The 14882-nt window shown below is 60.0% G+C and overlaps 1 protein-coding gene across 4 annotated transcripts in view; it reads left to right on the plus strand.

The window, feature by feature from the left end:
• ITGB4 (integrin subunit beta 4) overlaps positions 1-14783 on the plus strand; it is a 31279-nt gene extending 16496 nt beyond the window's left edge. The window contains exons 20-41 of one of the 4 annotated variants that reach the window (XM_027567714.2): positions 36-227; positions 513-616; positions 898-956; positions 1088-1111; positions 1557-1705; positions 1798-1977; positions 2815-2963; positions 5572-5776; positions 6577-6731; positions 7126-7306; positions 7438-7575; positions 9377-9559; positions 9658-9789; positions 10784-11020; positions 11649-11885; positions 12019-12177; positions 12575-12724; positions 13328-13516; positions 13601-13756; positions 13840-14004; positions 14097-14207; positions 14315-14783. In XM_027567714.2, the coding sequence (XP_027423515.2) occupies positions 36-227; positions 513-616; positions 898-956; positions 1088-1111; positions 1557-1705; positions 1798-1977; positions 2815-2963; positions 5572-5776; positions 6577-6731; positions 7126-7306; positions 7438-7575; positions 9377-9559; positions 9658-9789; positions 10784-11020; positions 11649-11885; positions 12019-12177; positions 12575-12724; positions 13328-13516; positions 13601-13756; positions 13840-14004; positions 14097-14207; positions 14315-14454 (3395 nt within the window). In that variant the 3' untranslated portion in view covers positions 14455-14783. The remainder of the gene's footprint in view (positions 1-35; positions 228-512; positions 617-897; positions 957-1087; positions 1112-1556; positions 1706-1797; positions 1978-2814; positions 2964-5571; positions 5777-6576; positions 6732-7125; positions 7307-7437; positions 7576-9376; positions 9560-9657; positions 9790-10783; positions 11021-11648; positions 11886-12018; positions 12178-12574; positions 12725-13327; positions 13517-13600; positions 13757-13839; positions 14005-14096; positions 14208-14314) is intronic. The other 3 variants (XM_027567715.2, XM_027567716.2, XM_027567717.2) reach the window with 3 other exon arrangements.
• The last annotated feature ends 99 nt before the right edge of the window (positions 14784-14882 follow it).

The following is a 14882-nucleotide window of genomic DNA, read 5'->3' on the forward strand; positions in this document are numbered from 1 at the left end:
GGGTGAGGCCCCATGCGGAGGACCCTGTCATGCAGGTCACATGGTGGGCTTCAAGGAAGATCACTACATGCTGCGGGAGAACCTGATGGCCTCGGACCACCTGGATACGCCCATGTTACGCAGCGGGAACCTCAAGGGACGGGACATGGTCCGATGGAAGATCACCAACAATGTGCAGCGGCCTGGCTTGGCCACCCACACCTCCAGCACCAACCCCACAGAGCTGGGTGAGGGCGGGGGCTTGGCGCGGTGGCTCTTGGCAGTGCCCCGGGGACCTGGGGCACATTCACCACTGTTACGGGTTTCAAGTCACAGCATTCCCGTTTTCTCTGGGTGTTGGGTGCAGGCACAGGCTTGGCCAACTTCTACCTTTCCTGATGGTGCTCCAGGCCTCAGGGTCTCGGCCCGCCAGTCCCCCCCACCCCCCACCATCCTAGCATGGCTCCTGGAGGGGGCTTCCAGGGTGCCTGCTGTGCAGGGGGCTGATGACCCCCCTCCCTGCCTGTCCCTAGTGCCCTACGGGCTGTCCCTGCGCCTCGCCCGCCTGTGCACCGAGAACCTGCTGAAACCTGACACGCGAGAGTGTAACCAGCTGCGCCAGGAGGTGGAGGAGAATGTAAGGGCCAAAGAAGCTGATCTCTGGGCTTGGGGGTGATCCTGGTAGCGGGAGAGCAAGGGAAAGCTGCTGTGGAACCTGGATTTTTCTGCATAGGAAAGAGGGGCTTCCTTGGACATGTGCCTGGCCTGGGGTCATCCTATGAATGTTTCCAGAAGGGGACAAGGCAATGTGCAGGCCCCTGTGCATGTCCCCACCCAACCATGTCCATTGGGCCTGGATGGCTCTGGGTAGGGAGGCTTACCCAGGACGCCAGCCTCATGCCTTTCCTTGCCTGGCAGCTGAATGAGGTGTACCGACAGATAACAGACTCACATAAGCTCCAGCAGACTAAGTTCCGGTGGGTCCTGGGTGCCTGGGGCTGGTGGGGGGAGCTGCCCATACTGCCCACTCTAGGGGACACCCCCCAAGCAGGGCGTGCCTCCACCCCAGACACTATGCGGCTCACAGCCCCCTCTTGGTCCCCCACAGGCAGCAGCCCAACGCCGGGAAAAAGTGAGTTGAAGGCACACGGGTGGGGCAGCCCCAGGTCAAGTATCTTGCCCCAGATTACCGAGTTACTGAGAAATAGAGCCAGGATTTGAACCCAGCCTGTCTGACTCCAGCGCCCATACCCGTAGCATCTTTTCTGTCCTGCATCTACTCCTGGGAGCCCACCTGAAGGGGTGTGGCTGGGAGGGTCTAGGGAGGGGCCCCATTTCATAAATGAGGACCCTGAGGCTCAAGGAGGCACAGTGGCTTGACTGAGGCTCAGGGTGAGGTGGTGGGGCCAGCATGGGCCTCCAGGACTGCCCAATTCCGAAGACCCTGCACTTTTTGCTGCCAGGCATCTTGTCCCCTGCTGGGGAGAGGACAAGCAGGAGGGTGGGGGATGGGGGTCAAGTGCCAGCATCATGGCCAGCCTGACACATCCCCACCTGACCCCCTACCCCCACCCCAGGCAGGACCACACCATCGTGGACACGGTGCTGACGGCACCCCGCTCAGCCAAGCAGGCCTTGCTGAAGCTGACAGAGAAGCATGTGGAGCAGGGGTCCTTCCACGAGCTCAAGGTGGCCCCGGGCTACTACACCCTCACTGCAGACCAGGGTAGGTGGGCAGGCTCCCTGCACCACTCCCTTGTGCCTCCCACCCCAGTGTGGCCCCCTGACCCCTCTCTGTCCCCCCCAACACCCACCCAGATGCCCGGGGCATGGTGGAGTTCCAGGAGGGCGTGGAGCTGGTAGACGTGCGGGTGCCCCTCTTCATCCGGCCTGAGGACGACGACGAGAAGCAGCTGCTGGTGGAGGCCATCGACGTGCCCATGGGCACCGCCACCCTTGGCCGCCGCCTGGTAAACATCACCATCATCAAGGAGCAAGGTAGATCAGGGCGGAGGGAGCAGGGAGGGGGCAGAAGGGGGACTCTGGGAACCCTTGTTCCTCCTGATACCTGAGTGGAAGTGGGGCCCGGCCATGTGGCATAGGCAAGTCACTTAACCTCTGTGAGCCTTGGTTTCTCCATCTGTAAAGTGGGTGTCTGGCTCTCGACAGGGGTACATCGCTGCACGTGCCTGGTAGTGAGCATTCATGTGGGAGCTTCTGTTATACTCCTCGTAGGGTGCTGGGTCCTCCTGAAGTTGCCCCCGTCCCTCCTGTTGTTCTTCCCTCCCTTCTGGCCTTTGAACTTAGGTTGAATAGACCTCTGTAGGATGCCAGGACGGGAGAGCAGGAAGGGCTGTGGGAGGTGGTTTCACCCACGCCTATCCAGAGGGGAAGCACGCACTGTATACCGCTTACGCCCTCTTTGCCTTCCCTACCTGCTCCTCGGGGAACCCCGGGTTGTTGATGACTGTCCTTCCTGCATCCAGAGGGCCTGCTCTGGCCCCTGAGCCCTCCTGCCCACCTGCTCCAGCAAACACAGGACTCTGTCCTGCTCTGCCCCGGCCCTCAGTCTCGGGGCCTCTTCTCTGGCTGCGCCCCTGCCTGGCCTCCTTTCTCTGCCCTGACATGTCCGGGATGTCAGTGGGACTCTGTTCCAGCTCCCTCAGTCTTTTCTGGAAGAATTTTCCATGCCTTCCTCTGCTCTCCCCAGAGGGCAGTAGGGTGAGGAATGAGAGGTAGACTCCTGGCGTCGAGGCGGGGCTGGGCCAGAGGAAGGGTGGGTGTGGACAAGGGACTGAGGCCAGGGCGCCCTGACTGCCGCCTGGGTCCTTGCAGCCAGCGGGATAGTGTCTTTTGAGAAGCCCGAGTACTCGGTCAGCGGCGGGGAGCAAGTGGCCCGCATTCCTGTCGTCCGGCGCGTCCTGGACAATGGCAAGTCCCAGGTGTCCTACCGCACACAGGATAACACTGCCCAGGGCAACCGGGTAAGGCTCCACCATGGGGTCAACGGCATTTCCCAGGGGCCCAGCGAGAGCGGGACATGGCAGCCACCAGAGTCCCCGGCTGCTGGAGGTGCCCCTGGCTAGCCTCCCAAGGACACACCTACCTCTACCTGCACCCGCCACTCGGCAGCAGGGGTGTCTCGCTCACCAGAAGTGCCAGTGGTGCCTGAGGTGAGGCCCCATCGCTGCCAGGGACACGTCCAGAGCATTCATGTCTCCTTCCAACAAGCCGGTATCTATCAGGGCAGCCAAACCCTTCAGAGTGAAATGGACTTCCCCATCTGCCCCAGTTCTGGGGCTTTGGGCTTCTTCTTCCTCTTCTTCTTTTTTTCTTAAGATTTTATTTATTTATTTATTTGAGAGAGAGAGAGAGAGAGAGAGCGCGCCATGGGGAGGGTCAGAGGGAGATGGACAAGCAGACTCCATGCTGAGCACAGAGCCCAGTTCAGGGCTGGATCCCAGGACTCTGAGATCATGACGTGAGCTGAAATCAAGAGTCAGATGCTTAACCACCTTAGCCACCCAGGCGCCCCCCTGGGGCTCTGGGCTTCTTGAGGTGGGATCAGAGGCCACATGGCCCTAGACAGACTCCCCAAGGGCTGTCACGGTTTGCCTGGCAGGCCCTCCCAGGGCCAAGCTGCAGGAGCAACCCTTGAAGGCAGGGAGTCCCAAGCACGTGGGCCCACATCCCCTCCACCACTGGGCCCCAGTCTCCGGAAGAACCAAATCCAGGTGTTGCATGTGCTCGGCTTGGCTTACAGGTTTGTTTGTTTTTCTGAGTTTATTGTCAACATTTACAAACTGAAAATATTCACATCAGCAATTCACTTAGAGGGTAACAGAATGTAATGTCACAGGGCCCACAGTCCTGTTAGGCAAATGCAAGGGAGCATGCGCTCAGCGGGCTCCGGAAGCCTGACCACACCCTCTTCTTCACTTCCTTTTATTCGATGGAACAGTTCTCATTAATGCCAGTGCTCCCAATAAAAGTTCCAAAGAAGAATTTGTAGGTCCATAAATTTCATTGAATACGCCAAATTAAGAGATTCTGGCGATCCTGTTGTGCTTTTATAAAGATATTTCGGTATTTACATGTTTTTAAAAACATTATTATTTCCCAACTTTTTATTTTGAAAAACTTCAAACCTACAGAGAAATGAAAAGACTAATAAAATTAGCGCCCATTTACTCTTTACATAGAGTCGCCAGTTAATATTTTGTTTTCTCTTTCCTTCTCTATAGACACAGAAATAGATACAGATACATGGGCAGATATGCATCTCTTATCTGTAACTGTAGAGAGACAGAGAAAGTTGTGTTCCATTTCATTTTGTTTACGGAACTATTCAAAGTCGTAGACATCACAAAGACCCTACAGCTTCTGCCGGCCCCTGCTGAGAACAGGGCTGTTCTACACAACTTCATCATTACCAACTTTAAGAAACCTCACATTGTAGTATTACCTAATAATTGGCCCATATTCAGATCTCCCCTTGTTCACATGTCCCCACAATGTCCTTGATAGCTTTTTTTTTTTTTTTTTTTTTTGCCCCAATCCAAGAACCAAGCAAGGATCTGGCATTGCATTTTGTCATGTGTCTGAAGTCTCCTTTAATCTAGTACAATTCTCCCATTTTGTCTTTTGTGACTTTGACGTTTGAAGTGTTCCCCCCGGTCAGTTGTCTAGCAGGTGACTCCTGCTTTTCTTAGATTTGCCTCCTCCAGATCTGGGTTTGTAGCCCTTGAATTTGCCCCCTGCTGGGCCTAGATTTGAAATGTTAGTTTGCAATGCCACCTAGTGGTCTCAGGTGAGCAGGATTCCTCCCCACCCCACCCCCCCGCCCCGCCCCGTTGCTGCTGACGGACCCCATACATGTCTGCACACACAGACGCTCGCATCCCAGACGCTCAGGAGAGCTCTGAGGCATTGAAAGAAGAAAGCTGGAGGGGCGCCTGCGTGGCTCAGTTGGTTAAGCATCTACCTTTGACTCAGGTCATGATCTCGGGGTCCTGGGATCAAGCCCCGCATTGGGCTCCCTGCTCAGAGGGGAGTCGGCTTCTCCCTCTCCCTCTGACCCTCCCCCTGCTTATGCTCCTTCTCTCTCTCTCTCCCTCTCTCAAATAAACAGGATCTTTAAAAAAAAGAAAGAAAACGAGCTGATGGGGACACCCTATCCAGGAGGCAGGGCCTGGGGCCTGGTGGGATCCCAGGCTTTGTAGCCACAGTGCGGGGGGCAGGGCCTGCCCGTATGGGACTCTCTGAATCTGCTATACATCCCCATCTCTGGGCCTCAGTTCAAAGCTCAGCTCGGCTCTAGCACCACTCTCTGTGAGCTTGGGCAGGTTTCTCGGCTCCTCATCTGTAAATCGGAGACTGTAACAGCTCCACCTCACAGTGCTGCGAGGGTCAAATGAGCTAAGATTTGTAAAGTGCTTGATGCACAGGTGTTACAGGAATGTGAGCCATTTCATGTCCACGTGGGATTGTCTGTGTGTGATGGTCTCTGCCGTATACACGAGGTCTGGGTGGAGTGCTTGGTGTGATTCATTCTCCAGGCCTGGTCTGACCCTGACCCCATCCCACTCCCAGGACTACATCCCTGCAGAGGGTGAGCTGCTCTTCCAACCTGGGGAGACCTGGAAGGAGCTGCAGGTGAAGCTCCTGGAGCTGCAGGAGATGGACTCCCTCCTGCGGGGCCGCCAGACCCGCCGCTTCCACATTCAACTCACCAACCCCAAGTTCGGGGCCCGCCTGGGCCAGCCCCACTCAGCCACCGTCATCATTGGGGACCCAGGTGCGCAGAGCTGGGAGTGTGCTTAAGCAGATGCAGAGGGAGGGCTGGGGGCCTCTCCACAGAGGCTGCCAGTCTTGGCAAGTAAAAATACAGGATGCCCAGTGTTAGATTTGGATTTCAGATAATCAAGGAACAAGTTTTGTGTAGGTATGCCCCATGCAACAGTTGGGATATACTTACCTTATTTGTTATTTACCTTAAACTCCAGCTTAACTAGGGGTCCTGCATTTTATGCGGCAATCCTGCTCTCAACCAGAGAGGGTGGAGTGGCGTCATGGCTACCCAGCCTGCTGGCAGGCCATGAACCCCACCTCTAGGCCTTAGCCCTTCGACTTCGGCCTCAGTTCCAGCTAAAATGCAGGTGTTTCCCGGAGAGTGAAACAGTTCTTATGGGTCCGTAGGCTCCAGGATGGTGGTGTCTGTGAGCCCACCCCGAGAAGGTTTTCCCAGAAGATAGGAGGGAAGATTCTCAGGGTAGAGGGGAGAAAAGGGGGTGTGTAGGAACAAATGTTCTCACATGGAGTATTCCCTTGGCTGCCCAGGGAGAAAGAAGGGCAGACGAACTCCCTCCTCCTCCTCACTCCTCCAGAGACCTTCCTGGGTCCTCCACGAGGAGGGCAGGATGCCCTCTGTGGCACCAGTGGGGGCACCAACCCCCCAGGGACCTGGGGTGGCAGCTGTCAGCCGAGCGCTTGTGGGGAAGGGTTGGGGGAGCCCCCTGGTGGTGAGGGTGGATTCTTGCCTCCGTCAAAGAGGGGGTGGCTGAGCGGGCTGCTCCACTTGGGCTTGGCTCACTACAGACGAACTGGACCGGAACTTCACAAGCCAGACACTGTCATCGTTCCCTCACCATGGTGACCTGGGTGCCCCCCAGAACCCCAATGCCAAGGCTGCTGGGTCCCGGAAGATCCTTTTCAACTGGCTGCCCCCGCCTGGCAAGCCAACAGGGTACAGGGTAAGGTGGGAGGCAATGGGGGAGGTGGATGGGGAGGCCTGGTACCCGCTGGGGACGTGGGCCACCTGAGGCCAGAGGGCCCCTGAGGGGGCGGAGAGGGCATGCTTCGGGGGCACAAGGGGGCAGATGGAACGAACCCCCATGTGTTTGGGGAAGAGGGAAGATCCATCCCTGAAGTTTTCAGACATTTGCCCTCCTTCCTGGAATGTGGCTCCTCCGCCCACGCAGGAGACACCCCAGTTCTGCCCCAGCCCTGCTGTGTGAACCTGGCAGATCACCAACCCCTCGGCGTCTCGTCTGTGCAAAGGGGGCGATAAGAGCAGGAGGTCCGTGGAGGGACGAGCAGCTCTGGCCCTTGCCACTCCCCACTGACTCTTTCCTCCCCTGGGGCTAGGTCAAGTACTGGATCCAGGGTGACTCTGAGTCCGAAGCCCACCTGCTTGACAGCAAGGTGCCCTCGGTGGAGCTCACCAACCTGTACCCATATTGCGACTACGAGATGAAGGTGTGCGCCTACGGGGCAGAGGGCGAGGGCCCCTACAGCTCCTTGGTGTCCTGCTGCACCCAGCAGGAAGGTGAGGCCTCACCACCTGTCCCCGAGCTACCCTGATGCCCAGCTCTGCCCCCCACCACCTCCCAGAACCCAGCCCTCCCTCTGCTGCGGCTCACAGCTTTCTCCCTGTACTGCCCCCTGCCCCTCCCTCAGTACCCAGTGAGCCAGGGCGTCTGGCCTTCAATGTCGTCTCCTCCACGGTGACCCAGCTCAGCTGGGCTGAGCCGGCTGAGACCAACGGCGAGATCACGGCCTACGAGGTCTGCTACGGCTTGGTCAACGAGGACAACCGTAAGGACCTGGACCCCTCCTGCCCCCGGGGATGGCAGGAAGGGGAGGGGGCAAAGAGCCGGAGGGAGGTCACGTCATCCCGGTCGGTGGTCGAGTCCCATATGTCTGGTGGCCTAAGGCCTCGTCAGGTTTGTGGTCAGGTTTGGGCTGGTCACATCCCAAGAGCAAGTGCGGAAGCTCACAGGGCAGGTGGGGACGGGAGGCGTGAGATAGATGGGCACTGGGGTCACAAGTTCAGGGGTGCCTTCCCACATACAGGGAACCAGGGTGGCTCATTTTCACAGGGTTCTCTTGGGGCCAAAGGAGAGTTGCCAGATTTAGCAAATAGAGGATGCCCTGAGTTTCAGATAAACAGGTTGTTTTTTGAGTATGGCTCATGTAACATTTCATTTGGCAGCACGGTTCTTTCTTCCCAGCCCTGGGAGGGAGGGGAGGGTGGGCAACCCCACCAACTGCCAAGACGAGAAAAGTGAGGGAACTTGGTTCCACATCCAGTGGGTGCAGGGACCTCCTCCTTGTGCCCTCACTTCTTGGTCAGTCCCAGGGACGGGGAGCTCACCACTTCACACGACCTCTGGACCTTAACATGGGTCAGCCTCAGCACTCCCGGAGTGGCCCAACAGGGCAGAGGACAGAGATTATTCTAGACATCAGGCTTGTTGCTCTTTACCAGCCAAGCAGACCACACATGACCTCAACAGCTGCATCACACCTTTGGTGCATTCTGGGTTTATAACACCTAGTACCCCATGACCACTGTCACAGAGGAAGTCTCCTCTGACCCCGCCATGTATCCTGTGGAAAGTTCATTCGCGATGATTTCAGCCATGGCTCCAGCCTGCTGAGGTCTCAGTTGTGTCCTGGAATGTGTCAGATGGCCCCCCTGGCCGAGGGTATCAGCACTTTGGTGGGTGCCCCTCTCCCGCTCTCCCACTAGCTGACAGGGATAGGAGGGGCGGGCCAAGAGACAGTGCCCACCTTGGCAGCTAGAGACCTCCCCCAGGCTGAGGGGCCTCCACCAACCAATTCTTTTTAAGCACAGTTGTTTGCTGGGGGCAGACACCAAGCTTACCAGGTATTTTCCAGAAGCCTCCTTTGGACCTCTTTGGAGACTGGGACTTTTTCCGGCCTCCAGTCTTTTGTGCCTTCTCTGGCTTCCCAGAAGGCTTCTAACATGGCAGGCCCTTTCTTGCTGTCCCTCGGCCTAGGCCCTGTAACTTGCCCGGAGCTACGGGGGTCACCTTCTCCTTCCTCCCAGGGCTGCGTGTCTGTGAGTGCAGGAGAGCTACTTGGCCTCCGCTCTCGGCTAAGCTGACCCTGTTGGCCGTCTCGCACACCCTTCCCTCCACCCCGACACCCTGAGCTCTCACAAGCCTCAGCCTGCCCTGAGGTGCAGCTCCCCTGAGCCCACCCTCTGCTCCTGTCCTTGCTCATGTGACCCCGTGGCCGCGGTGGTGGGCACTGGGCTATCTCTGCTCTCAGCGCTCAGGTGGCGGCGCCCTGGACACGGGACCATTACCAATCAGTAGAGGTGACAGTGGGGCCACCGTGAGTCTAGTCCTGGCTCGGCCACTTCAGGATGAGCCCTTCAAAGAGTTGGTGACACTTCTTGAAACCAGCCCTGCCCAGGTTCTCAGGGCCTGGCCCGACCCAGAAGTCGCATAGCTGCTTGCTCCCTGCCTTGTTCCCTGTGCCCTCCCTGGGAAGGAAAGAGCCCGAGAAGCGGGGCCGCTGCATCAGAGCCGGGGCTGGGCCAGGCAGGAACCTACAATGACCCATCTGAGGCGCTCTCCCTGCCCAGGACCCATCGGGCCCATGAAGAAGGTATTGGTGGACAGTCCCAAGAGGCGGATGCTGCTTATTGAGAACCTTCGGGAGTCCCAGCCATACCGCTACACGGTGAAGGCGCGCAATGGGGCAGGCTGGGGCCCGGAGCGGGAGGCCATCATCAACCTGGCCACCCAACCCACGCGGCCCATGTCCAGTGAGTGGGGGGGGGGGAGCGCGGGGGCGGGGGACGGGAGGTAGGGTAGGACGGGAGGCTGAGGCTAGGGCCCTGGCTGACCCCTCCTGCTCCCGCAGTCCCTATCATCCCGGACATCCCCATTGTGGACGCCCGGTGTGGGGAAGACTATGAGAGCTTCCTCATGTACAGTGATGACGTTCTGCGCTCCCCTCCTGGCAGCCAGAGGCCTAGCGTCTCCGATGACACTGGTGAGTGGGTCTGGGATCCATGTCCCCGGGAGGAGGTGGGGCTGTCCCAGGTGTCCAGAGAAAGCAACGGGGCCAGTGACCACCGGGCACAGAGATCAAGACTGTAAGTCCCTCTCAGCTCCACATGGATATCTGCAGAGCCTACCATTTGGCAGGCACCATACTGGCGTGGGGTACAGAGGGGACAAAGCCAACGTGGCCCATGGGCGGTCGTGTGCACAGGCAAACAGACTTGCTTGGGAGCAGATGCACACAGGGCCGTGCAGGGCCACGCACACGGGACCATGTGGAAACACAGCCTTACACCCGGAAGGCTGTGCCATGGACGCAGGACATTCAGGCCACCTCCCCAGGGACAAGGCTGTGTGGGAGAGGGCAGGCATGACCCCCTGCCCGGCCCTGGTACTCGGTTTTAGCTTTGGCTCCACTGTGCCTCAGTGTTCTGACCTGTAAAATGGAATGTCAGTCATACCATGCCATGAGTCAAAATTCTCCAGGATTCCTACTCTCTTCCATCCTTGCCCTGACAAGAGCAGGGCTGAGCTTGGGCTTAAGGAACCCAAACCCAAGGGTCGTGGGGGGTTTGAAAGAGCAGCAGGTATGAATCAGGTGCCCAAAGTCAGCTGCTTACACTACCTGGGACGCACTCTGTGGGGGAGAGATTACTCTCTCCGGTACACAGGAAACTGAGGCTCGGGCAAGGAGACCTCAGCTGGTGACAGAGCCAGCGCCACCCGGGGCGGGGGGCCGGGGCGGGGGGGGGGGGGCGGCTTTTCCTCACCGGCTGCAGCCCCGGCTGCACTGGCTCGCACGGAAGGGCTCCTCTTCCGCTTCGCGGGCCAAGGGTCCCGCCCGTCGCCCGCTCCGCGACCACACTTGGATTCCGGAGAGCCCGAGGACCGGCTCACGTCGCTGGCCTCCGCCCCGCCGCGCCCCCTCCCGCAGCCGCCCGCGCCCGCCGGCGGTGCCAACGCGGCCCTTCGTTGTTCCTAAGGCGGCGGCTGGAAGTTCGAGCCCCTGCTGGGGGAGGAGCTGGACCTGCGGCGCGTCACGTGGCGGCTGCCCCCGGAGCTCATCCCGCGCCTGTCGGCCAGCAGCGGGCGCTCCTCCGACGGCGAGCCGTCCTGCGGGCCCCTGGACGACCGCGCGGACGCGGAGGCGGACGCGGACACGGGCAGGGGCGGGGAGGGTGGCGGCCTAGCGCGCGGCTCCACACCCAGGCCCCCCAGAGGTGACGGGCTTGCCCCGCGCGCCCCGACCCTGCAACCACCTAGGCGCGCTCGTTTGCGGCCTGGGCCCGGCCCGAGCCCCCTGTGGCCAGGCTGCCCGCGAAGGCGCCCTGCCCTGCCGGGGGTTGGTGCCACTGCGCAGAGGCGGACCCCCAGAGCCAAGGAACCCCCAGGGCAGGCATTCGGACTGTCCTCAAAGCAGGACTGCCCGCAGGAGCGTACAACTTCAGAAGTGTGTTGTGTCCGGGAGGGCAGGCCCTAGTACCCAAGGAGACCCCTCAGAGGCCTGAAGGGACACAGGGCAAGAATTTGGGCTCCCCGAAGGCAGGGCTAACTGCAAGGGCAGGAGTCTCCCACCTGGGGTCAGCAGTGCTCAGACCATCCACACTGGCATCCTGAGGGCCAGTGGACATGGGCTGCAGAAGCCTGTGTGACCCCTTGGACTCTGCCGGGAACACTGAGCTTCTGTCCCTGGTGGGCCAAGGGAGGCTGGCTTTATGCCCAGCACACCGCCCCCCCCTGCCCCCTCAGAAGATAGGTAATCCTAGCAATTCCCAGGGCCACAGGCTGCCCCATGGGGCTCTGGGTCCAGTAGAGGTCTGTCCCAGTGACCCTGTTCTCCTCCTGCAGAGCACCTGGTGAACGGGAGGATGGACTTTGCCTTCCCGGGCAGTGCCAACTCCTTGCACAGGATGACTGTGGCCAACACCGCCTACGGCACCCACCTGAGCCCACACCTGTCCCACCGGGTGCTGAGTACCTCCTCCACCCTGACGCGGGACTACCACTCGCTGACCCGCACAGAACACTCACACTCTGCCACGCTGCCCAGAGACTACCCCACCCTCACCTCTGTCTCCTCCCACAGTGAGTGTCCACAGCCAACCCTTCTTCTCTTCCAGCCCCAGGAGGCTCAGGGTACTGGCCCGGCTCTGCCCTGCTGCCCGTCCTCCAACACACACACCTCCTGCGTGCTCACTCTTGTTTTGTCCTGCCGTAGGCCTCCCTCCCATCTGGGAAGAGGGGAGGAGCAGGCTTCCACTGTCCTGGACCCTGGGGCCCCTGAGTCGGGCTCAGATGAAGGGGTTCCCTCCCTCTGGGGACACCCGAGACACTATAATCCTGGCTGGGCAGCCAGCAGCGCCCTTTCGGGGCCCAGGTAGTACAGGGGTGGCCATCCTGTGTCTGCACAGCTGTCCTGCTCCATCTGTCACCCATCTGCTCATTGCAGCCACTGCCCAAACCCAGCACCTTACCCTCCATTCCATCCCCATCGGTGCTGATGCCTAACATCGCCTCTGTCCTTTCCAGGGGTGCTGGGCTGGGGGAGGAGAGGCGCCAGGCCAGCGGGGGAGGGGGAGGGGGGCCTGCAAGCCCACACCCACTCTGAGATGTGCAGGAGGTGCTGGGTGGCCCGGACAGGGTGTTGCAAGGTGAGCGAGCTGCCAGGCCAGCAGTCAGTGGAGACGAGACAGCGGAGGGAGGTCAGGGGACAGAGGCAGGACTCCTGCCCAGAGACCCCGGACACAAACTGACTGCGGCTTCCCCGTCTTCAGACGCCCGCTTGGCTGCCGGTGTGCCCAACACACCCACCCGCCTGGTCTTCTCAGCCCTGGGACCCACGTCTCTGAAAGTGAGCTGGCAGGAGCCGCGGTGTGAGCAGGTGCTGCAGGGCTACAGCGTGGAGTACCAGCTGCTGAACGGCGGTGAGCCACAGCTGCTGCTGGCGGGCTGTGGGGGTGATGCCTTGCCAGGCTCGGCCCTGTGATGGGCCCCACAGGAGCACCCAGCTGGACAGGAATCCACCCAAGTCCCTTGAACACTAACGGTCCCCACCAGACTTTCTGACTCTCACTTCCATACTCCTCACTGCCCTTCACTGCCCCCTCTCTCCTGAGCCCTCATCCGTCTCCCTGGGCCTCTCTCCAGGTCATTGCCTCTGCTAGGTTTTGCCTAACAAGCCTTCACTGGCTTAGGGACCTAGGGCCTCTGCTGGCCTGGGAAGATGGCTTTGTGGGAGCTGGGAAGTGGTGCTTCCCTGGGAGGACAAACTCACAGCAGCATGACTTGGGTCCATGAACAGCCAGAACATAGGTGGGATTTTAGGCTGCACTCATCCCTTGTATAGTATGGTGTACAGCCTAAACAACCAACCATGCCATACCAGGCTGATCCCACCTGCCCCCAAACCACAGCTAATCCTGGGCGAGTGACGACCAGGTCCTGGTGGCAGCCTAGGGAAGGCATGGGATCAGGCCAGGGGTGGGAATAACACCTCTCCCCTGTCTCCCACCCACCCCCACCCTCAGGGGAGCTGTATCGGCTCAACATCCCCAACCCCAGCCAGACTTCAGTGGTGGTGGAAGACCTTCTGCCCAACCATTCCTATGTGTTCCGTGTGCGGGCCCAGAGCCAAGAAGGCTGGGGCCCAGAGCGCGAGGGCATCATCACCATTGAGTCGCAGGTGCACCCCCAGAGTCCACTCTGCCCCCTGCCAGGTGAGCTGCCTCCCCACCCCACGGCTGCCCCCATGATGTCCCCTAGTGACCCGCACACTGACACCCTTGCTCTGCTGCTTCCAGGCTCCACCTTCACTTTGAGCACACCCAGCGCCCCGGGCCCGCTGGTGTTTACCGCCCTGAGCCCAGACTCGCTGCAGTTGAGCTGGGAGCGGCCACGCAGGCCCGAGGGGAATATCCTTGGCTACCTGGTGACCTGTGAGCTGGCCCATGGAGGAGGTGCTGCCTGCCCCCAGGTCAGGGGTGGCCAGGGAAGGGGTGGAGAGGGAGCCGCAGAGGCTAAAGGCATCTTCCCTGTCCAGAGCCAGCCACCACGTTCCTGGTGGATGGTGACAGTCCTGAGAGCCGGCTGACCGTGCCAGGCCTCAGTGAGAACGTGCCCTACAAGTTCAAGGTGCAGGCCAAGACCACTGAAGGTTATGGGCCAGAGCGTGAGGGCATCATCACCATCGAGTCCCAGGATGGAGGTAGGGAACCTCACCCCTTCGTAACCCTTACCCTTTCTCTGGCCACCTCTTCTCTCAGCATTATCTCTGACTGGCCCATCTGCCCATGCCAGGCCCTTTCCCACAACTCGGCAGCCATCCTGGGCTCCTGCAGCACTCACTGCCAGGCGAATACAGCAGCATCACTGCCACCCACACCAGCACCACCGAGCCCTTCCTCCTGGGTGAGTCGCTGGGCAGGGCCTCTGGCTCTCCTGAGGGGAACACAGAGCTCTCAGAGCAGGAGAGCCAGGGCCCCGGGCAGAGTCCTTCAGTGCTTTTTCCCCTGCAGATGGACTGACCCTGGGGTCCCAACACCTGGAAGCAAGTGGCTCCCTCACCCACCACGTGACCCAGGAGTTTGTGAGCCGGACGCTGACCACCAGTGGAACCCTCAGTACCCAGGTGGACCAACAGTTCTTCCAGACCTGAGCCCCCCCACCCTTACCCAACAGTGTGCTGGAACCTGGGCCCCCACCCTGCCTCCTCTCCCTGGCTGTGGCTCAGCTACTCCATCCTTGGACCCCTCGCAGACCGGCACACCCGCATGCTGATCACAGGGCCAGTACCTCTGGCTACAGAGCAGAGGGAAGGTGTCCTCTGGGAGGAATGAAGGGAGCAGAGGTCCCAGAAGACCCTTCTGGCTGCAAGTCCCCTACCCCAGGGCCCAAGCCTATTTGTGTGTAACCAAAGAGCTGGGAGCAGCATGACAAAGGCCCAGCTTTGTTCTGCACTTAATAAAAGATTTTGCTACCGCTTGACTCTGCCCTGTCCGTTCTTCCAGGGAGTGCCTGCACAGAGCAGGGGAGCAGTTCTGACACAGCTCCTCGGATACCCAAGCACACACCCACCTCTAGAGG

Source organism: Zalophus californianus, chromosome 16 (assembly GCF_009762305.2).
Source record: "Zalophus californianus isolate mZalCal1 chromosome 16, mZalCal1.pri.v2, whole genome shotgun sequence".
Taxonomy (NCBI): Eukaryota; Metazoa; Chordata; class Mammalia; order Carnivora; family Otariidae; genus Zalophus; species Zalophus californianus.